The sequence below is a fragment of the Cherax quadricarinatus genome, chromosome 30 (genome assembly GCF_038502225.1).
Source record: "Cherax quadricarinatus isolate ZL_2023a chromosome 30, ASM3850222v1, whole genome shotgun sequence".
Classification (NCBI taxonomy): Eukaryota; Metazoa; Arthropoda; class Malacostraca; order Decapoda; family Parastacidae; genus Cherax; species Cherax quadricarinatus.
In genome coordinates, this window is record NC_091321.1 from 16,564,315 (window position 1) to 16,589,314 (window position 25,000).

The 25,000-nt window shown below is 39.5% G+C and overlaps 1 protein-coding gene across 2 annotated transcripts in view; it reads right to left on the bottom strand.

The window, feature by feature from the left end:
* Nucleotides 1–20,899, bottom strand: part of LOC128692693 (uncharacterized) — a 62,066-nt gene extending 41,167 nt beyond the window's left edge. Inside the window, exon 1 of one of the 2 annotated variants that reach the window (XM_053781994.1) lies at nt 20,848–20,899. In XM_053781994.1, the coding sequence (XP_053637969.1) occupies nt 20,848–20,869 (22 nt within the window). In that variant the 5' untranslated portion in view covers nt 20,870–20,899. Of the gene's footprint in view, nt 1–20,764 lie in introns of both variants that reach the window. The other variant, XM_053781995.2, reaches the window with a different exon arrangement.
* Between the last annotated feature and the right edge of the window lie 4,101 nt (nt 20,900–25,000).

Here is a 25,000-nt window from a genome sequence, read left to right on the forward strand (position 1 = left end):
AAGCAGAAGTGTTATAAGAAGAGCAGAGTATATGGAGAGTAAAAGAAAGGTAAAGAGAGTGGTGAGAGAGTGCAAAAGGAGAGCAGATGATAGAGTGGGAGAGGCACTGTCAAGAAATTTTAATGAAAATAAGAAAAAATTTTGGAGTGAGTTAAACAAGTTAAGAAAGCCTAGGGAAAATATGGATTTGTCAGTTAAAAACAGAGTAGGGGAGTTAGTAGATGGGGAGATGGAGGTATTGGGTAGATGGCGAGAATATTTTGAGGAACTTTTAAATGTTAAGGAAGAAACAGAAGCAGTAATTTCATGCACTGGTCAGGGAGGTATACCATCTTTTAGGAGTGAAGAAGAGCAGAATGTAAGTGTGGGGGAGGTACGTGAGGCATTACGTAAAATGAAAGGGGGTAAAGCAGCTGGAACTGATGGGATCATGACAGAAATGTTAAAAGCAGGGGGGGATATAGTGTTGGAGTGGTTGGTACTTTTGTTTAATAAATGTATTAAAGAGGGGAAGGTACCTAGGGATTGGCGGAGAGCATGTATAGTCCCTTTATATAAAGGGAAAGGGGACAAAAGAGACTGTAAAAATTATAGAGGAATAAGCTTACTGAGTATACCAGGAAAAGTGTACGGTAGGGTTATAATTGAAAGAATTAGAGGTAAGACAGAATGTAGGATTGCGGATGAGCAAGGAGGTTTCAGAGTGGGTAGGGGATGTGTAGATCAAGTGTTTACATTGAAGCATATATGTGAACAGTATTTAGATAAAGGTAGGGAAGTTTTTATTGCATTTATGGATTTAGAAAAGGCATATGATAGAGTGGATAGAGGAGCAATGCGGCAGATGTTGCAAGTATATGGAATAGGTGGTAAGTTATTAAATGCTGTAAAGAGTTTTTATGAGGATAGTGAGGCTCAGGTTAGGGTGTGTAGAAGAGAGGGAGACTACTTCCCGGTAAAAGTAGGTCTTAGACAGGGATGTGTAATGTCACCATGGTTGTTTAATATATTTATAGATGGGGTTGTAAAGGAAGTAAATGCTAGGGTGTTCGGGAGAGGGGTGGGATTAAATTTTGGGGAATCAAATTCAAAATGGGAATTGACACAGTTACTTTTTGCTGATGATACTGTGCTTATGGGAGATTCTAAAGAAAAATTGCAAAGGTTAGTGGATGAGTTTGGGAATGTGTGTAAAGGTAGAAAGTTGAAAGTGAACATAGAAAAGAGTAAGGTGATGAGGGTGTCAAATGATTTAGATAAAGAAAAATTGGATATCAAATTGGGGAGGAGGAGTATGGAAGAAGTGAATGTTTTCAGATACTTGGGAGTTGACGTGTCGGCGGATGGATTTATGAAGGATGAGGTTAATCATAGAATTGATGAGGGAAAAAAGGTGAGTGGTGCGTTGAGGTATATGTGGAGTCAAAAAACGTTATCTATGGAGGCAAAGAAGGGAATGCATGAAAGTATAGTAGTACCAACACTCTTATATGGGTGTGAAGCTTGGGTGGTAAATGCAGCAGCGAGGAGACGGTTGGAGGCAGTGGAGATGTCCTGTTTAAGGGCAATGTGTGGTGTAAATATTATGCAGAAAATTCGGAGTGTGGAAATTAGGAGAAGGTGTGGAGTTAATAAAAGTATTAGTCAGAGGGCAGAAGAGGGGTTGTTGAGGTGGTTTGGTCATTTAGAGAGAATGGATCAAAGTAGAATGACATGGAAAGCATATAAATCTATAGGGGAAGGAAGGCGGGGTAGGGGTCGTCCTCGAAAGGGTTGGAGAGAGGGGGTAAAGGAGGTTTTGTGGGCAAGGGGCTTGGACTTCCAGCAAGCGTGCGTGAGCGTGTTAGATAGGAGTGAATGGAGACGAATGGTACTTGGGACCTGACGATCTGTTGGAGTGTGAGCAGGGTAATATTTAGTGAAGGGATTCAGGGAAACCGGTTATTTTCATATAGTCGGACTTGAGTCCTGGAAATGGGAAGTACAATGCCTGCACTTTAAAGGAGGGGTTTGGGATATTGGCAGTGTGGAGGGATATGTTGTGTATCTTTATATGTGTATGCTTCTAGACTGTTGTATTCTGAGCACCTCTGCAAAAAGTGATAATGTGCGAGTGTGGTGAAAGTGTTGAATGATGATGAAAGTATTTTCTTTTTGGGGATTTTCTTTCTTTTTTTGGGTCACCCTGCCTCGGTGGGAGACGGCCGACTTGTTGACAAAAAAAAAAAAAATATATATATATATATATATATATATATATATATATATATATATATATATATATATATATATATATTATATACCGAGAGGTGTGCATCTCCCAGTATCTACACAGATATATATATATATATATATATCACTCAACTTTAGCTACCTCCAGCGGACGCTTATCTCTGGCCGCGTACAAATATAATTTTCTTAGGCGGAAATAACAGCCCGACTTTCATTTTCCTGTTAATGCATTGTGTGACCTTTTTTGGTTGGCATACCAGAACGCATCCTAGGAGGGGGGTGGGAGGGATACCTGGTTACATCCTTGGAGGGATACCTAGTTGCATCCTGGGAGGGATACCTGGTTACATCCTGGGAGGGATACCAGGTTGCATCCTGGGAGGGATACCTGGTTACATCCTGGGAGGGGTACCAGGTTACATCCTGGGAGGAATACCAGGTTACATCCTGGGAGGGATACCAGGTTACATCCTGGGAGGGATACCAGGTTACATCCTGGGAGGGATACAAGGTTACATCCTGGGAGGGAATGCATTCCAGGTTACATCATAGGAGGAAGGAGAAACTGGGACGGATACTAGGCCACATCCTGGGAGAGAGGGAAAGAGAAAGGGAGAGAGGAAGTAACAGAGGGAGACTTGGGAAGTAAGGGAGGAAACGAGAAGTAAAGGTGAAATGGAATGAGAGATTTAAAAAAAATGGCAGGAGTGAGAAAGGATATGTGTGTGTGTGTGTGTGTGTGTGTGTGTGTGTGTGTGTGTGTGTGTGTGTGTGTGTGTGTGTGTGTGTGTGTGTGTGTGTGTGTGTGTGTGTGTTTGTGTGTTTGTGTGTGTGTGTGTGTGCGTATGTATATATATATATATATATATATATATATATCTATATATATATATATATATATATCTATATATATATATATATATATAATATTTTAACCACGGACGAGTGGTATTTAATCAATAACAACACTACGACTAGCCGAGGACTCGAACCCATGTCGTTTTGGCCCGCCACACGGTGAGCAAAAATCACCAATATATATATATATATATATATATATATATATATATATATATATATATATATATATATATATATATATATATATATATATATATATACATATAGTCGGACTTGAGTCCTGGAAATGGGAAGTACAATGCCTGCACTTTAAAGGAGGGGTTTGGGATATTGGCAGTTTGGAGGGATATGTTGTGTATCTTTATATGTGTATGCTTCTAGACTGTTGTATTCTGAGCACCTCTGCAAAAACAGTGATAATGTGCGAGTGTGGTGAAAGTGTTGAATGATGATGAAAGTATTTTCTTTTTGGGGATTTTCTTTCTTTTTTGGGTCACCCTGCCTCGGTGGGAGACGGCCGACTTGTTGAAAAAAAAAAAGAAAAAATAAAAAAAAAATATATATATATATATATATATATATATATATATATATATATATATATATATATATATATATATATATATTTATATATATATATGTATATGTATGCATGTATATATGTATATATACGTATATGCTTCTAAACCGTTGTGTTCTGAGCACCTCTGCAAAAACATTGATTATGTGTGAGTGAGGTGAAAGTATTGAATGATGAAAGTATTTTCTTTTTGGAAATTTTCTTTCTTTTTGGGTCACCCTGCCTCGGTGGGAGACGACCGACTTGTTAATATATATATATATATATATATATATATATATATATATATATATATATATATATATATATATATATATATATATATATATATATATATATATATATATGTATATATATATATATATATATATATATATACACATACGAGTTCATGTTAGTATTTATATAAGAGAGTAGTTAAGCTATTTTCTAATTATATTCATAGGGAAGCGCAAAACCCGTTAGAATCATACAGCACCTTGGGAATTTGAGCTAATCAGGCTTGATCCAAGGAAGGGGAGTGAAGCGCCTGTTCCTTGGAACAAGTCTTTCATGTTTACAAATGTAAATGTATTCTTTTTTGTATATAGTCTGGTGAAATTGCTGACTAACAGGCCATAATTGAGTTTTCTATCTGTATTTAAGACAGAGCTTATTGAAGGTGTGTCGTGGGATACTCTGTTGAATGTTAGATGAATCCATCCTTCTACAACCCTTCCTTCAAATTTCATTAATCTTTTTTTTTTGTTTTTTTTTTACCGTTCGTAGGATGTAAGCTCGAAATGTCGCGATACTCCCCGCGCTCAGAAACGTATCACTTTTTTTTCGTTGTTACTTAACCATACTTAACCCACCTAAGCCTAGCCTAACTGGAAATAACAAATATTAAAAGATCAGGGCCATTTCGAGAATGCAGAAATGAACGAATAGCGATTTGTGAGAAACTAGCTGATCCAATTTTAGAACGGGTTGTTTCTGTGGAGGGATGAAATAATCTTTCTTTCATAATATTATCTCTCATACCTCTGGCTTCGGGTCCCCCAGCTCTTGTTCCCTCTTTCCTGTCTCGCCCTCTGTGTCGAAAGTCCACCTCCAATGGTAGTTCCGGAAGGACTGACAGCTGACTCCTTTTTTTTTTATTCGCCGGTACTCTCCAGTCCGGGTCTTTTCCAATAGTGGTGACCCGGCCTTGGCTCCCTGTCTGGGGAGTATCTCGAGACCTATGTCTCCCATGGGAGGAGATACAAGTACCCCCTAATCTTTGGGACCAACTGTCCCCAGGCCTAGCCACAGTCCCCGCCCTCACAGGGCTCGTAGGGAGAAGCCAGGCCTCTGGTCCTCCATCTGCCCCGCCCCAAAGGGGCTCGTGAGGATGGCAGTCTTGTGAGCTGCAGTTGGTGGCAAGCTCAGGCCTTTTAGCTGGCTCTTACAGGATCAAGGACTCAAGGATACGTCGCCGCCGCTGTATGACACTTTCTCCCACCTGTAACGGGGACGCAGCTGGTCCGCCGTACTGCCAGACATCACAATATCCTAACACCGGCAGCCATTAACAATGGTGGTTAAACGTATAACCTTAATTTTTAAAGGGGTGAAGGGGTAAGCCAGCGAAAGGCCTCGGTCAGATGCCAAAGGCTTCAACTGTGGGTCATCATATGACTAAGACCAGCGTTAGGAAACACTTGTCCTGTTTCCTGACAAACCTTACCTAACCTAACCGGCGGCTCTTTTAAAGCCATAGTATTAAATAGGTACATGTGTGGTAAGATGACACTGTGCAGAGCAAAGCTGTATTTTAAGACAAACGTTTCGCTTGGTGGCAACCTTCTTTAAATATAAGGTTTCTTTGATCAGTGAATATAACGTCTGCTCACTTAGCTTACATACAGTGTCCGGGGTTTGATCCTCGGCACGGGTGGAAATGTTAGGTATGCTTTCTTACACCTGCTGTCCCAATTTACCTAGCAGTAAGTAGGTACCTGGGTGATAGTCAATTGTTGTGGGTCATATTCCAGGGGGTAGTAGTGTAACTTAGATATGACTAGGCTTTGTAATGAGCTGAGGTAGGATAACAGTCTATAAAATTGGTGTGTAAAGAAAAGGTTCTACCTGTTGAAATCGGGAAAAAATACTTTGTAATCAATTATAGTAATAAATCACCTCATTCTTAATTTGTAATTACAAATAATTTCAAAGTAATTATTTTGTAAATAATTTCTTTATAATGAATATGAAATAATTCCACCGTCATTTCGGTGAAAATAATGTTTATATCTATGATAAAATGAGATTACATTCAGACACCTGGTAACTATTATCATTATAGAAAGACTTAGCGATGCCTGGACACGAAGCTGGGCTGTAATTGGTAGGCTGGTGTCGCCCGCCAGCCAATCGCAAGACACAAAGTAGAGTAAACAAGGACAGTGAATTCCTTAAGTAGAAAGTACAAATCATTAGGCTACATTTTTTTTGGTGGAGAAGAGATAGGGATGGATTAAAGGTAGGAATTTGGGAAAAGATGATTAAATATGAAACTAAGTATTAGCTGATAATGTTGCTTCTGGTGTCCTTTATGCCTATAACGTGTGTGCCCTCAAGACCATTCTAAAAATTTTGAATTGTTTGAAAAATATACTTGCGTTAAGCTTATTGCCTAATGGTAAACCATTTGGATAACCAATGAAGCAGCCCGGACTCGATCTCCGGCCGAGTCGAGACTAAAGGCAGTTAAGTTTCCTAACACCTACTGCCCATGTTGCGGGTCGCACCTTATCCTGAGTTTTTAACCCTCTGAGGTTAATAATCGGAATAAAGACTTCTTCCTCATAGTCTTCCTCTCCTCCTCCTGGACCATTATCAAGGGTTTGTTCTACCCATTTCACTGTGAACTCCTTTTTTTTAATTTAATCTACTAAAAAGCAACTATCTGAGCTATATTTAGATAAGCATGTTTTATATATGTATGTACTTTTTAAAATTATTAATATTATTATTATTATTATAATCAAGGGGGAAGCGCTAAACCCGGAGGATTATACAGCGCCTAGGGGATGATGTGGAAGGCATTCAGGCTTAATTCGGGGAACTGGAGCACAGATCCAATTCCCTAAATTAAGAGCCCCTCACCAACATCAAGGAACCTTCCTTGAGGGGTTTAAAATTATTAATAAATAAACCGTTATTGTAACTTCTGTAAAAGTCTAAATCTGTACATAGTAGCACTAGAAGTAACACTGGCTTATTACCCCCAAGTTAATTTTTGTAGATTGACAAAACTGTATAACTTCTCCAAGAAGTTTGTAAATATTAACACTATGATGAAGAAGAAACGAACAAGAAGTACATGACGGCGATGATGAAGGTTTTATTCGGTTTAGTAACCCCGGATGGCTAATAACCCAAGAAAGCCATACAGTGTGGCTTACTTCCGTTGGGATCGTTAGGTCCTCCACCAGGATGTGAAGCAAAACACTCGACTAACCCCTTTTGTACCCATTTACTGCTGGAAAGACATTGGCAACTTACGAGTCTTCCTCATACATCTCGCGCCTCGCCCAAGATTCAAACCCGGGACCTTTCGCTTTAAAACTAACAATCAACCCAACATAGCTACACATTCCAAACATTAACATTCTTAACATCAACAATCCTAACCGTAAAATTCCCACCCCACTTCTCATTCATATAAGCAAACAACGTATAATTTTATGCAATTCTTACACCGCAAACCCTGCTCGTGTAAATACGCGTATTTGTACTTTATGTTGCTTACCATATGTTGACTTATAAACAACCAGATTATTATTATTATTATATAAATGGTTTCGAAAACCATCATCTCCGGCTGAGGGACTGATTACTCTAGCAGCCTAGCTCATTTTCCACGATTCTTCTAAAACTGTACTGAAATGAAGATACTGGATGACGAAACTTTTCAAAAGTAAAGATACCCAAGTATTGCACAACTGTCTACATTTATTATTATTATTATTATATTCATTGGGAAGCATTAAACCCGCCTGTGGATTAGGATGAGTGAGAGGGGGGTCCATGTTTCATCCGAAGCAGTGGCCTAGCATTAAGGACCCCCCCCACCTCCTCTTAAGAGACAAAACAACTAGACATAAGGCCTGGTCACATACCGGTCCGCGGAGGCGTTAACCCCCGAAACCTTCTCCAGGTATACTATGAGAGTAACACATTGTTTCACGGGTATCGTAGCATTAGTGTTATATAATACCGACAAATCGAATAATTTTACACTTGAGCAATAACTGGGTATCTTTATTAGGTAGACGTTTCGCCAACCAAGTGGCTTTATCAATACAATACAGGGACAAAAACGGAAGATTGATGAGGCTAAAGATGAGGTAATCAGTCCCTCAGTCTTGTCCCTGTATTGTACTGAAGCCACTGGTTGGCGAAACGTCTGCTTAATAAAGATACTCGGTATCTGCACATATGCCTAATTCTTCAACTTGTTTCAAGGGTACTGGTGACCTCACATGTCTGGAGTACTCGTAACCTCACGTCAGGGGTACTGGTGCCCTCACATGTCAGTACTGGTGACCTCACGTCAGGGATAATGGTGACATTATATGTCAAGAGTATTGGTGACCTCACGTGTCAGGGGTACTGGTGACTTCACGTCAGGATTACTGGTGACCTCGCATAAAAGGGATGCTGGTGACCTCACGTATCAGGGTTACTGGTGACCTCGCATGTAAGAGGTACTGGTGACCTCGGTTGTCAGGTGAACTGGTGACCTCACATGTCTGGGGTACTGGTGACCTCAAGTGTGAATACTGATGACTGGTACGCCATCATTTTAATTAACTGCCTCCATACAGTTACTTAACCAAACTTTCCCAGTCATTAAAACTTATATAAACTATTACTATATGCCGAATTAAGCATAAAATACCGTAAAAAAATAGTGAAAACTTGGGAACTTACCGAAAGTACTAATGAAAACGAGAAGAGAAAATGTATGTAACGTTTGGCCCATGACGGGGCAGTGATGGTGGCGTCAGGCGTGCAAACTCTACCGTTACCTCCACACTCTTGCAAACATGATTTCACTCTCTGGAGCACACAAGTGACGTCTGTGTGACAGATGTACATCACCCGAGGTGCACATCCATGTTAACCTTCAGCACACAACGACATTAATGCCTTAAAGTTCTTTTCACTTTCCTAGACGACAAGAAATGCTACGAGAAGGGTTGACCAGCCTATTGCTAGATTAACTTTTATTTTTTGTGTGTTGAAAGTAAAAATAACAGGCATTATTTATTGGCGTTAAAACCTATGCATATACCAGTTCAACATAAAATCGATTCAAGGAGAGATGGAGATTGTCAAAAGGAGTAAAATGCTAAAATTTAAAAAATAAAAAATGGTGACACCTCAAATGTCAAAAACTTTCGACCAACAGCAAGCCTGTCACTAGCCTACTATCAAAAAATATTATGAAAATTACAGCCCAGTAAATGCCTACATTTCAAAGCAGAATGACAAAAAAAAAAAAGTCACACTGCCACTGCTCGAACAATTCACAACTAAGCCACGACAGAACATTTCGGTCCGTCTTAGACCTTCATAAGTCACCATGGGTCCAGCATGGACCGGGAAAAGTAACTTACATTTTATATTTGTGGATTAGTTATAAATACAAATGAATCTGCTTGTAGATTTTATTAAAATCGGGTAACATTAACCTAAAACCAGCAAAACAAAGATGTTCCAACTGACATCTTTCACGCAGTTAGTTACAGGCTACAGATGTTATCCTACATTTATTTACAGGCTAAGCTCTATTATCCTACCTCAGCTCATTTATTGACTAAGAGATGTTATCCTACCCTAGAGGTTTAACAAATACAATTAAATAATACCTCAACACTCACGAAACCGAATACAGTATCTATATACTACACTCATTTTCGTAAGACAAAAAAGAGCAGTAGCTCTGGCAGAATGCAAAACATTTAACAGTTTTCCGTGTAATATTCATCTGATAACATGAATCAAACTTGAGTGCCACTTGAATGAGTGACAACTTTCTCTGCATCTCTGTGTCATGTTCAGCTCGTCTGCGCTATTTTTATGAGGCGAAAGCCAGAGGTATATTAATAGTGACTCCCAAGGCGATACATCCGGTTGTGTGGCCTCACCGAGTAGTTTGCGGGGGTCTAGGCTCAGCTCCTGACCCCGCCTGCTTGACTACCTTAATCGTCATCAATGATTTCTGGCCTCTTGGAGCTTGTCAGTGTACTGAGTTTGTTGCCTCATCCAAGGCACTCCACTGTTCAACCAGCCAGAGATTAAAGAAATACTTTCTTACATCCCTATGGCTCATTTGTACCCCCTTGATCCTGGTCCTCTCAGTTCAAACAATCTATTTCTATCGGCGCTATCAGTTCCTCTTATGATTTTGTACGTCGTGTTGTTTCCTTGTCCTCTCTACAAGGTCGTCAGGTTCAGAGCCATCAACCGTTTTCCTTATAACAAACCCAATTCTGGTATTAATGTGTTTGCAAATCTTTCAGTCTTTTAGAGCTTCTGCATGTGCTTGAACAGGTGTGGGCTCCATGCTGGAGCTACGTACTCAATGACTGGCCTAACATATGTCAATTATAAGGTTCTGAAGCAGTATAAGAAACAGCGCATATGTACAATAACCAATATTTCTAGATTTCCAATTTTATTATTTCCAATATTTCCAAATTCACAATTTTATTATTTCCAATATTTCCAAATTCACAGTTTTATTATTTTTTTCCACCTAAAAATCAGCATAGGTATACTGATAATCGTGAGATTTACCGTCAGAGCGTAATCAATGTGTTGGCCACCCCTGCTGGACAGCTCCCTGACCGCTATACACATTAGTGCTTAATGGCATTCAAGGTGAGAGAGAGAACAGTGGTTGGTAGGAAAGAAAAAGAGAGAGCAAGCAAGATAAAAAAAAAAAAGTATCAAGATGCACTTAGATGGACAAAAGCCTTGTAGCAATTTGGGCGACATTGTGCTGATCATCTCCGTGTGTGGGCTACCATGGAACGCTCAGGCAGCCAGCTGCTCCCTCTGTACATGCCAACACAGAATAACGAGTACATGACTCGCGAACTCGTAATGACACGATAGTACACAGCTCATTGGGGTTCGAACTCATGGCAAGCCTGTCCGAAAACTAGCAGGTCAGTGCGTTATCCAGTGTGCCATGCCAGCCTAATAAAATTACATATAGCAAGGTGTCTTTCGATATACACTATGAAGCTTAGCGAGGGCTCCACTGTGACCACAAATATAGGCTTTTTCAAACAAATCTCACAGCGTAGAAAATTATTGAATACAATATTAGCAAAGATTGTGCCTTCGTGTTTTTATCTTCCTTCCTTCGTGTTTTTATCTTCCTTCCTTCGTGTTTTTATCTTCCTTCCTTCGTGTTTTTATCTTCCTTCCTTCCTTCGTGTTTTTATCTTCCTCCTTCGTGTTTTTATCTTCCTTCTCTCTCTCTCTCTCTCTATCTATCTCTCTCTCTCTCTCTCTCTCTCTCTCTCTCTCTCAAGCCATTTGCGAAATGACTTGACACTTCGGGTGAAAATTCTGTAACATGAGAAAGCAAGAAGTCCCGCAACCACAATATTGTTGTTGTGACGGCCTTCCATGCGTCTTAGTGACGTCTGGAGTGCTTGTGTTATCCTCCCTTGCATATGAAGTATATATAATCACCTAGCAACGTCTGCGGAGGTTGAACCCTAGCGCTTGTCCCTCACCTATGAGGTTATACAGAGGCTGGAGATATGGGAGAAGTAATCTGCTTAATCCAAGGAAGGTGAGGGCAACGCTAGCGTCACTGCACCCCGCCTGGAAGGAACTACTCTACGAAGGAATTTTTATTTCTGACTCGTTTGAATCTTTCGTTTCATGGTGTATAGTATGTTCTTCCCCACGTAACACAGGACAGAAGAAGCGACTCGTATCGAAATGTTTCCTCAGTAAATGTCTTGAACTGTGCACGTCTTTATCTACTGTGTACAGTGCTTTCTTCCCTTAAGGCGCTGTACGGTGCCTTCTTCCCCTTTAAACACTGTGCAATGTCATTTTTTCTTAACATTGTCTTCCTTTCATAACAGTGTACAAGATCTTTCCTTCTTAACACAATACACAGTGTCTTTCCGTTTGACAAAGTACACAGTATCTTTCCATTTTAACACTGCACAATGTCTTCTTTTCATAACAGTGTATTAACTTCTTGACTGGATTATAGGCTTGTGAACTGAATCATTTTTTATGCATACATTCCACGAGTTACTTTAAAGGGTACAACTGTATGAAAGATCGTGAATACATGTATAGTATGTGCTAGTTATCAAATTTATATATTTCATTATTTTTATGGCTGTATCTTCGTAAAATTAACGTAATTAACTACGGCATTTAGGATTATATAACTACAACTAATTTCTTTATAATGCATATTTAGTTTTTGCGGGTCGAAGTCCATCAGCCGGGATGGTGTGACTTCTTCCCACCTCACCCAGTTGATCGGATGGCTTAACTTATATTTTTGAATCTGTGTCTGGAGCTCTAACCACATATATTATTATTCGACTTCTAACTGGAGTTATTCTACCAACCTGCATTTATGAGATAAGTTATTCATTCATATTAGCTGCCAAACTTGGCAGCTAATATGAATGAATAACTGCTTATGTATCTCATTTCACAGGACTATCTCGTTTCTTCCCAGGAGTAAATGAGCTAAGAATATTGATACCCATTCCAACGATATAACTACCATGATAACCTATTCCACACACATGAATGTGTGTATATATATATATATATATATATATATATATATATATATATATATATATATATATATATATATATATATATATATATATATATATATAATATAATATATATAATATATATATATATAATATAATATATATAATATATATATATATATATATATATATATATATATATATATATATATATATTATATATATATATATATACATATATATATATATATATATATATATATATATATATATATATATATATATATATCTGTGTGTGTGTACTCACCTAATTGTGGTTGCAGGGGTCGACTCAGCTCCTGGCCCGCTTCTTCACTGACCGCTACTAGGTCCTCTCTCTCCCTGCTCCCTGAGCTTTATCATGCCTCGTCTTAAAGCTATGTATGGTTCCTGCCTCCACTACATCACTCGCCAGACTGTTCCACTTCCTGACCACTCTGTGACTAAGGAAATACTTCCTAACATCCCTGTTACTCATCTGAGTCTTCAACTTCCAAGGGTGACCCCTCGTTTCTGTGTCCCCTCTCTGGAACAGCTTGTCTGTTCACCTTGTCTATTCCACGCAGTATTTTGTATGTCGCTATCATGTCTCCCCTAACCCTCCTGTCCTCCAGTGTCGTCAGATGTGTGTGTGTGTGTAGATCTACTGAGTATACATGTGTATACTCAGTAGATATAGATATAGAGGGAGCCTAGTGCTGTGCCAGCGTCACCTTGAGTCTAGCACACACATGTATAGGCTGCGACTTGGGTAATTATGATATCTTTAATATAACCCACTGAACGGGTCATGTGATCATGACCCACATCACCTGATCCCCCCCCCCGACAAATAAATGAGAAACAACAACTAAATGCGCTTGTACAGACGTATAACAAAATGATAGTGAGAACATTAACCAAAGTAAATCTAAAAAAAATTATCTCGATGAATATGATGATAATGATAGTGTTCATGAAAATGGCAATGTTGGTGATGAAGAAAATGGTTACAAATAGTGATTATAACCATGATAAATAATAGTGATAATTATGTTGATAATGAATATGATAATAATGTTCAAGACGATTGCAGTAATAGTAATAATAATAATCGACAATTATTAAAAAATCACTAGCAGAGTGCTTCATAGACAAGCTATACTGCTAACTTACCCAGGCAACAGCTAGACCACCATGGCTCCTCCCAGAGAAAGCTACAGCGCTATGACCTTAGCTGACACAGAAAGCTAACAGAGAAAGTCAGTGACACTGACCCTCCCAGATGGCAGCACTGCCGCCAGCTTGAGAGAGAGAGAGAGAGAGACAGAGACAGACTGAGAGACACAGACAGACAGACTGGAGTGAAAACTGACATTAACAGAGTTGACTTACCTGAAGAGGAGGGAGAGGTGAAGGAAGGAGCGAGGGATGGGAGAGGTGGAGGTAGGGGAAGGAGGTAGAGGTTGGGGAAGGAACGAGAGAAGCGGGGGGAAAGGAGGGACGGGAGAGGTGTAGCAAAGAGTGAGGGCGAGGAGAGGGCGGGGGAGGAGTGAGGGAGGGGAGAAGTGGGAGAAGAAGGGAGGGGAGAGGTGGAGGAAGAAGGGAGGGGAGAGGTGGAGGAAGGAGGGAGGGAAGAGATGGAAAAAGGGCCGTGGGCGGGGAGAGGGAGGGAAGAGGTGCGGAAGGAGAGAGGGGTTGAGAGATTTAGAGGGGAAGGGAAAAGAGGTGGTTTCACATCTCATAGTTACCAAAACACCCGCCAGGGATCTTCACACCTTATTAACAATAATAAATCTTAAAACCTAGCGTAACAATTCTGAGATAATTTACTTCAAGAATTAAGAGTCATAATACCGTCATTTTCTCCTGATAAAATATAACAATTTTACAAAAACCGCCGCTATTAGAGAGCAAAAATCCTTCAAGCACTTATACAACCCTAACCACATGGTGGATTAGGGTAATCTAGGTTAATTTAACCTAAATTAAACTAGCAGAAACGGGGAATGTGTGTGTATATAACAGCAGCCGGATTAACTTTTTTTTAGGGCAAGAACGTGGGAAAACCAACCTTGCTCCCAGTGACTGATTTTTTAATGATTGATTTTTAATTAATTATTTTTAAATGACTGACTTTTTAATGCTAGCTTTTTTAATGATTGATTTCTTTAAAGTTCAGTAAGTCGTATAAATAACTTAACGTTGATCTTATAAGGACAAGGTGTTTTTCTCAGCCAGTTTCATATAGGTTCCTTTAAGAATGCCAGCCACAAGCTGCAATCACCTGATTTATGTTGGAAAATATGAAAATTGCCACAAGGGGCCTAGAGTAAAAAACTATCACTACAGTATATTTTTTATTTTATTTTTATTATCACACTGGCCGATTCCCACCAAGGCAGGGTGGCCCGAAAAAGAAAAGCTTTCACCATCATTCACTCCATCACTGTCTTGCCAGAAGGGTGCTTTACACTACAGTTTTTAAACTGCAACATTAACACCCCTCCTTCAGAGTGCAGGCACTGTACTTCCCATCTCCAGGACTCAAGTCCAGCCTGCCGGTTTCCCTGAACCCCTTCATAAATGTTACTTTGCTCACACTCCAACAGCACGTCAAGTATTAAAAACCATTTGTCTCCATTCACTCCTATCAAACACGCTCACGCATGCCTGCTGGAAGTCCAAGCCCCTCGCACACAAAACCTCCTTTACCCCCTTTCTCCAACCTTTCCTAGGCCGACCCCTACCCCGCCTTCCTTCCACTAAAGACTGATACACTCTTGAAGTCATTCTGTTTCGCTCCATTCTCTCTACATGTCCGAACCACCTCAACAACCCTTCCTCAGCCCTCTGGACAACAGTTTTGGTAATCCCGCACCTCCTCCTAACTTCCAAACTATGAATTCTCTGCATTATATTCACACCACACATTGCCCTCAGACATGACATCTCCACTGCCTCCAGCCTTCTCCTCGCTACAACATTCATCACCCATGCTTCACACCCATATAAGAGCGTTGGTAAAACTATACTCTCATACATTCCCCTCTTTGCCTCCAAGGACAAAGTTCTTTGTCTCCACAGACTCCTAAGTGCACCACTCACTCTTTTCCCCTCATCAATTCTATGATTCACCTCATCTTTCATAGACCCATCAGTATATTATAAGATACAAAGGCACGGGCCAGTAGGCCTGCTGCAGTGCTCCTCCATTCTTATGCTCATTAAATGCACAGCTAAGCGGTATCGCTCTCGGTTCACAACTGAAGGTATCTGGGTCAAACCCTGGGCGAGGAGAGATTCATGGTAAGTCTTTTAACACCTGCTGAGTGATATCCCTGTTACCTAGTTGTTGATGGATATAAACAGAATTCAGTTTACTCTACAAATTGCGGGTTAATTGTTGCAGCCACGATATTGGGGATTGTGAACCGTTCCAACCACGGTGTTGCAGGTTTGCCGTGAATTGTTGCACCTACGACACTGGATTAGTTGTGAATTGTCCAACCACGGTGTTGTAGGTTGTTGTGAATTGCTCAAGCCACAATATTGTGCTATGGGTTGATTATGAATTGTGCCAGCTACGGTGGCACGAGTTGGAAACTGTTCAAGCCATGGTATTGTGAATTATTCCAGCCAGGGCATTTTGGGTTGTAAATTGTTCCAGCTACGGTATTGTGAGTTGTGAATTGTTCGAGCCACGGTATTGACATCAATTCTTCCTTCAGACTTTGAGCCAAAAGAAATACTTTTCCACAAACACACATTTGTCCGATATAGTAAGAAACATTTTAGGATTCAAAACTTACTAAAGAACATCCTAGGATTCCAAACATAAGAACATTCAAGAATTCCAAACATAAGAACATTCAAGAATTCCAAACATAAAAACATTCAAGGATTCCAAACATAAGAACATTCAAGGATTCCAAACATAAAAACATTCAAAGATTCCAAACATAAGAACATTCAAGAATTCCAAACATAAAAACATTCAAGAATTCCAAACATAAGAACATTCAAGGATTCCAAACATAAGAATATTCAAGGATTCCAAACATAAGAACATTCAAGAATTCCAAACATAAGAACATTCAAGAATTCCAAACATAAAAACATTCAAGAATTCCAAACATAAGAACATTCAAGGATTCCAAACAAAAACATTCAAGGATTCCAAACATAAGAACATTCAAGAATTCCAAACATAAAAACATTCAAGAATTCCAAACATAAGAACATTCAAGGATTCCAAACATAAGAACATTCAAGGATTCCAAACATATTATTCCAAACCACATACATTACAAATCTGAAACAAACTAAATATTACACCTTGACTGTGTAGTACACAAAGCAGTGCACATACGTTCACAAAGCAATACGCAGGTGTGCACAAAGCATTACACAGGTGCACACAAAGCAATATACAGGTGTACACAAAGCAATACACAGGTGTACACAAAGCAATGCATAGATGTACACAAAGCAATGCACAGGTGTACACAAAGCAATGCACAGGTGTACACAAAGCAATGCACAGGTGTACACAAAACAATACACAGGTATACACAAAGCTATTCACAGGTGTACGTAAAACAATTCACAGGTGTACACAAAGCAATAGACAGGTGTACACAAAGCGATACAGAAGTGTACATAAAGCAAGAGGAGTGCACAGAGCAATATAGAGAAATACAAAAAAATACAGACACGAAGTAATACAGAGGTGCACACAATGCAAAGTTCCACTGCTTTACTCTGGTCACTCACCGGGAGAATCATACCAACTAGCCGGAGTATATAGGACGACCATTGATATACGTACTTCCAAACAGTATGTGCCCACTGCCCATATATATGTATACACCACCATTCCTACGCGTTATAAGGACCTCATCCCACGTCCTACGTGTAACAAGGACCTTATCCTAGATCCCTCGTATTACAAGGACCTCATCCCGGATCCTGCGTGTGACAAGGACCTCATTCCAGGTCCTGCGAGTTACAATGGCCATTTCAGATCATACGTGTTACAAGGACCTCATACCAGGTCTTGCGTGTTACAAGGACCTCATCCCAGGTCTTGCGTGTTACAAGGACCTCATCCCAAGTCCTGCGTGTTACAAGGACCTCATTCTAGGTCTTACGTGTTACAAGGACCTCATTCCACGTCCTACGAGTTACAAGGACCTAACATCAGGTCCTATCTATTTACAAAGATCACATCTCATGTCCTATCTATTTACAAAGATCACATCTCATGTCCTACCAACTTACAAGGATCACATCTCAGGTCCTACCAACTTACAAGGATCACATCTCAGGTCCTACCAACTTACAAGGATCACATCTCAGTTTCTACCAACTTACAAGGATCACATCTCAGGTCCTACCAACTTACAAGGATCACATCTCATGTCCTACCAACTTACAAGTATCATATATCAGGCTTTCAAGAATCCTTATGACACTGAAGGTTCACCTTGGCAATGTAGTTAGAGGTCACTGGCACTATGATCAGGATCATTGGCACTGTAATTAGGATCTCTAGCACTATGATCAGGGTCACTGGAACTGTGATTAGGGTCACTGGCACTGTGATCAAGTTCACTGGCACTGTGATCAGGTTCACTGGTACTGTGATCAGGTTCACTGGCACTGTGATCAGGTTCACTGGCACTGTAAGGTGTCTGTCTGTCACTTCCAACACCAGTTGACTAATGTAACTTCACTGTGACACTAAATTTGGGAGTTTAATCACAAACACTAACCCTCCTTCACAAAGTATACTTTTTCTATTGTTTTTGTATGTTATTTTAGTTTTATGAATGTTTTTATGATACTGTATGTATTCGTATGCTTCAGTACTGGACAGAGATTTTAACTGTTTAATATTTGCTTTATTTACAGACATAGAATAGGGAACATGTACATGATGTGTACACGTTGAAAAACATCTATGTGCAATTTGTACACTCGTGTACAGGTTAAAAGAAGCTACTATGTACAGTGTATACACTCGTGTACACAGAAAGGCGACAAGTAACGAGAAGTGACCATGCACAATGTGTACACTAATGCAGCAAACGCTGACAATCGCTTCGTTACAGTGCCACTTTTTCATTAATCCAACGTAAGTTTTATAGAATACGTAGCTGAAAGTTATACGGTATAACCTCTGGTTTACAGACTGGATTCAGGTGTATAAGTGGCAAGTTGCTGAGAACAGGATAGAATATAAGAACAAAAAGAGCACTGCAGAAGGACCACTGGCCCAGGCAGGTCCTACTCACGACCAACACTTTCAGCACGTGTCTAATAACTTCAAAACTATCTCGGGTGCGCGTTTTATAGACGGTACTTGAAAGTTTATTCTAAATTGCGGCTATAAATGATAATTTCAGTATTATAAGAAAAGTAGCAAGCACTAATGAGACGATAATGTTCTTGTATTACAAGATTCTGGTAGAGGGAGAAACCTACACTGTATAATTGGATTGGATTTGTTGCAATGACAACTTCAGTAAGCAAGCTTTTTCAATGTTCTGACACTAATATATATATCTTTCTTTCAACACACCGGCCGTATCCCACCGAGGCGGGGTGGCCCAAAAGGAAAAACAAAAGTTTCTCCTTTTACATTTAGTAATATATACAGGAGAAGAGGTTACTAGCCCCTTGCTCCTAATATATATATATATATATATATATATATATATATATATATATATATATATATATATATATATATATATATATATATATATATGTATGTATATATATATATGTATATATATATATATATATATATATATATATATATATATATATATATATATATATATATATGTATATATATATGTATATATATATATATATATATATATATTATATAAAAATATAAATATATATATATATATATTAAATAAATATATATATATGTGTGTATATATATATATATATATATATATATATATATATATATATATATATATATATATATATATATGTATATATATATATATATACATTATATAATATATATATATATATATATATATACATATATATATACATTATATATATATACATATATATATATACATATATATATATATATATATATATACATATATATATATATAATATATATATATATTATATATATATATATATATATATATAGATATATATATATATATATATATATATATATGCAAGGAATTCGCGAGAGCATGCGAAATATACATAAACACTGATCTCTGGCATCTCTTGCCTCGGAGTTTCACGCCACCTTCGTGAAAAACTTAACTCGCTTGTTATTTTTCTTTACTATCTTATAGGTTAGTAAGAGAGGAAAGGTTAGTATGACATATCCTAGACGTCGCTTCCTAAGCCAGATGTATTTGATACTAGCTAGGCTTAAGGAATATCATACATCTCTTAAATACCAGTCTTCTTTTTTATTAACATATTAAGTGGTCTGAGTCTTCATGTGGTTTATATCTTAGTAACAGTACGAGTGCATTTCGTATTATATGTAATTTTGGAACCAGAACTCCACAACATATTCAAAGTACATTTTGACATGCGTGTAGTCAATATTTTTTTTCTGATACTTTGTATTCGAAATTTCTAAGCCATAAAATTTCTTTGCTGATTATTATTATCATTATCATAGGGAAGCGCTAAACCCGTAGGATTATACAGCGCCTGGGAGGGGGGATGGAAGGTATCCAGGCTTAATTTGGGGAACTGGAGCACACATCCGATTCCAAAGATCAAGAGCCCTTCACCAGCGTCAATGAATCTCTCTTGAGGGGATTTCTTTTTTGAGAAAGGAGAGGGAGAGATTTTCTTACCTTGGTTGAATGTTTATTTAAAAGCTTCTTCCAATTACCAGTTTAACTTCTTTTAATTCGCTTAACAAAAGTTTTGCTCGTTGATCGAAGCTACTCTGGTATTTCCAAGCGAAAAACCACTACATTTTCTTTTTTTAACAAATATTTTTTTTACACTGCTGCTCTCTTGAAAGCCGGTGGGTAGGAACTTTCTCCAGGTAGTCATTATAGAGGATCACAGGTGACCCTCAGATGCCCAGATACACAAAATCCCTGACCCATCCGGGGCGTTATTTTGAGACGTGTGACCTGCTGTGCCTAGAGGCCACATCTACAGAAAGAGGCCAATAAATTTCTTTATTGGTTGTCCGGGTTATCGACACCGTGTGGACTGCTCCTATCTCTCTCCTCAGACTTACCTTTATCTCTGGTGACGTCCTTGCCTTAATGAAATACTTGTGATATCCAAACACGGATTTCACTTAGAAAAAAGTAATGTTACCCAGCACAGAGCTCCGGTGCATCCCTCACTGGGCCAAACACTACTGAACTCATTATCTCCTATGCATTGAAGTCTTACCCACGCTGCCGAATTTTGTCCAAACTCTCGTACAAAAACACCAAATATTTTTAATTCATATTTCAACGTCATTGAAAATAATGAACCCTCAAAAACAATGAATTACAAATACTTTGTAAAATCTCGTAGTATGAACGACAGTCATTATATTACCTTTATAATAAATGCCGATGTATTTGCAGCATCACTCGCTTGGCAGCTTTGTTTGGAGGACTCCTGGCCACCTCCTACATACACTTGTCAGGAGGGTTCTTGATCCCATGACATAGAGCTGCTGTTTGCCTTCTAGGATCGAAACTGATTACCTTCCAGTACCTCCAAGATGTGTATGGCCCCTTCTAATTTAGCGCTTTCCCGTGAGTATAATATTGTGTTATCTTACAAGCTAGGCTTCATCTGCGTTATCTTACAAGCCAGGCTTCATCTGCGTTATCTTACAAGCCAGGCTTCATCTGCGTTATCTTACAAGCTAGGCTTCATCTGCGTTATCTTACAAGCCAGGCTTCATCTGCGTTATCTTACAAGCTAGGCTTCATCTGCGTTATCTTACAAGCCAGGCTTCATCTGCGTTATCTTACAAGCCAGGCTTCATCTGCGTTATCTTACAAGCTAGGCTTCATCTGCGTTATCTTACAAGCCAGGCTTCATCTGCGTTATCTTACAAGCTAGGCTTCATCTGCGTTATCTTACAAGCTAGGCTTCATCTGCGTTATCTTACAAGCTAGGCTTCATCTGCGTTATCTTACAAGCCAGGCTTCATCTGCGTTATCTTACAAGCTAGGCTTCATCTGCGTTATCTTACAAGCCAGGCTTCATCTGCGTTATCTTACAAGCTAGGCTTCATCTGCGTTATCTTACAAGCCAGGCTTCATCTGCGTTATCTTACAAGCTAGGCTTCATCTGCGTTATCTTACAAGCTAGGCTTCATCTGCGTTATCTTACAAGCTAGGCTTCATCTGCGTTATCTTACAAGCCAGGCTTCATCTGCGTTATCTTATAAGCTAGGCTTCATCTGCGTTATCTTACAAGCTAGGCTTCATCTGCGTTATCTTACAAGCCAGGCTTCATCTGCGTTATCTTAAAAGCCAGGCTTCATCTGCGTTATCTTACAAACCAGGCTTCATCTGCGTTATCTTATAAGCTAGGCTTCATCTGCGTTATCTTACAAGCCAGGCTTCATCTGCGTTATCTTATAAGCTAGGCTTCATCTGCGTTATCTTACAAGCCAGGCTTCATCTGCGTTATCTTACAAGCCAGCCTTCATCTGCGTTATCTTATAAGCTAGGCTTCATCTGCGTTATCTTATAAGCTAGGCTTCATCTGCGTTATCTTACAAGCCAGGCTTCATCTGCGTTATCTTATAAGCTAGGCTTCATCTGCGTTATCTTACAAGCCAGCCTTCATCTGCGTTATCTTATAAGCTAGGCTTCATCTGCGTTATCTTATAAGCCAGGCTTCATCTGCGTTATCTTACAAGCCAGGCTTCATCTGCGTTATCTTACAAGCCAGGCTTCATCTGCGTTATCTTACAAGCCAGGCTTCATCTGCGTTATCTTACAAGCCAGGCTTCATCTGCGTTATCTTACAAGCCAGGCTTCATCTGCGTTATCTTACAAGCCAGGCTTCATCTGCGTTATCTTAAAAGCCAGGCTTCATCTGCGTTATCTTAAAAGCCAGGCTTCATCTGCGTTATCTTAAAAGCCAGGCTTCATATGTGTTATCTTAAAAGCCAGGCTTCATCTGCGTTATCTTAAAAGCCAGGCTTCATCTGCGTTATCTTAAAAGCCAGGCTTCATATGTGTTATCTTAAAAGCCAGGCTTCATCTGCGTTATCTTACAAGCCAGGCTTCATCTGCGTTATCTTACAAGCCAGGCTTCATCTGCGTTATCTTACAAGCCAGGCTTCATCTGCGTTATCTTACAAGCCAGGCTTCATCTGCGTTATCTTAAAAGCCAGGCTTCATATGTGTTATCTTACAAGCTAGGTTTCATCTGCGTTATCTTACAAGCCAGGCTTCATATGTGTTATCTTACAAGCCAGGCTTCATCTGCGTTATCTTAAAAGCCAGGCTTCATATGTGTTATCTTACAAGCTAGGTTTCATCTGCGTTATCTTACAAGCCAGGCTTCATCTGCGTTATCTTACAAGCTAGGTTTCATCTGCGTTATCTTACAAGCCAGGCTTCATCTGCGTTATCTTACAAGCCAGGCTTCATATGTGTTATCTTACAAGCTAGGTTTCATCTGCGTTATCTTACAAGCCAGGCTTCATCTGCGTTATCTTACAAGCTAGGTTTCATCTGCGTTATCTTACAAGCCAGGCTTCATCTGCGTTATCTTACAAGCCAGGCTTCATCTGCGTTATCTTACAAGCCAGGCTTCATCTGCGTTATCTTAAAAGCCAGGCTTCATATGTGTTATCTTACAAGCTAGGTTTCATCTGCGTTATCTTACAAGCCAGGCTTCATATGTGTTATCTTAAAAGCCAGGCTTCATCTGTGTTATCTTAAAAGCCAGGCTTCATCTGCGTTATCTTACAAGCCAGGCTTCATCTGCGTTATCTTACAAGCCAGGCTTCATCTGCGTTATCTTACAAGCCAGGCTTCATCTGCGTTATCTTACAAGCCAGGCTTCATATGTGTTATCTTACAAGCTAGGTTTCATCTGCGTTATCTTAAAAGCCAGGCTTCATCTGCGTTATCTTAAAAGCCAGGCTTCATCTGTGTTATCTTAAAAGCCAGGCTTCATCTGCGTTATCTTACAAGCCAGGCTTCATCTGCGTTATCTTACAAGCCAGGCTTCATCTGCGTTATCTTACAAGCCAGGCTTCATCTGCGTTATCTTACAAGCCAGGCTTCATCTGCGTTATCTTACAAGCCAGGCTTCATCTGCGTTATCTTACAAGCCAGGCTTCATCTGCGTTATCTTACAAGCCAGGCTTCATCTGCGTTATCTTACAAGCCAGGCTTCATCTGTGTTATCTTACAAGCTAGGCTTCATCTGCGTTATCTTATAAGCCAGGCTTCATCTGTGTTATCTTACAAGCCAGGCTTCATCTGTGTTATCTTACAAGCCAGGCTTCATCTGCGTTATCTTATAAGCTAGGTTTCATCTGCGTTATCTTACAAGCCAGGCTTCATCTGCGTTATCTTACAAGCCAGGCTTCACCTGTGTTATCCTATAAGGTAGGCTTCATTTATGTTATCTCACAAGCGAGGCTTCATCTGTCTCATCTTACAAGCGAGACTTCATCTGTCTCATATTACAAGCGAGGCTTCATCTGTCTCATATTACAAGCGAGGCTTCATCTGTCTCATATTATAAGCGAGGCTTCATCTGTCTCATTACAAGCGAGGCTTCATCTGTTTCATCTTACAAGCGAGGCTTCATCTGTCTCATTACAAGCGAGGCTTCATCTGTCTCATATTACAAGCGAGGCTTCATCTGTCTCATATTACAAGCGAGGCTTCATCTGTCTCATATTACAAGCGAGGCTTCATCTGTCTCATATTACAAGCGAGGCTTCATCTGTCTCATATTATAAGCGAGGCTTCATCTGTCTCATTACAAGCGAGGCTTCATCTGTCTCATATTACAAGCGAGGCTTCATCTGTCTCATATTACAAGCCAGGCTTCATCTGTCTCATCTTACAAGCGAGGCTTCATCTCTCTCATCTTACAAGCCAGGCTTCATCTGTCTCATATTACAAGCCAGGCTTCATCTGTCTCATCTTACAAGCGAGGCTTCATCTCTCTCATCTTACAAGCCAGGCTTCATCTGTCTCATATTACAAGCGAGGCTTCATCTGTCTCATCTTACAAGCGAGGCTTCATCTGTCTCATATTACAAGCGAGGCTTCATCTGTCTCATCTTACAAGCCAGGCTTCATCTGTCTCATCTTACAAGCGAGGCTTCATCTGTCTCATCTTACAAGCCAGGCTTCATCTGTCTCATCTTACAAGCGAGGCTTCATCTGTCTCATCTTACAAGCCAGGCTTCATCTGTCTCATCTTACAAGCGAGGCTTCATCTGTCTCATCTTACAAGCCAGGCTTCATCTGTCTCATCATACAAG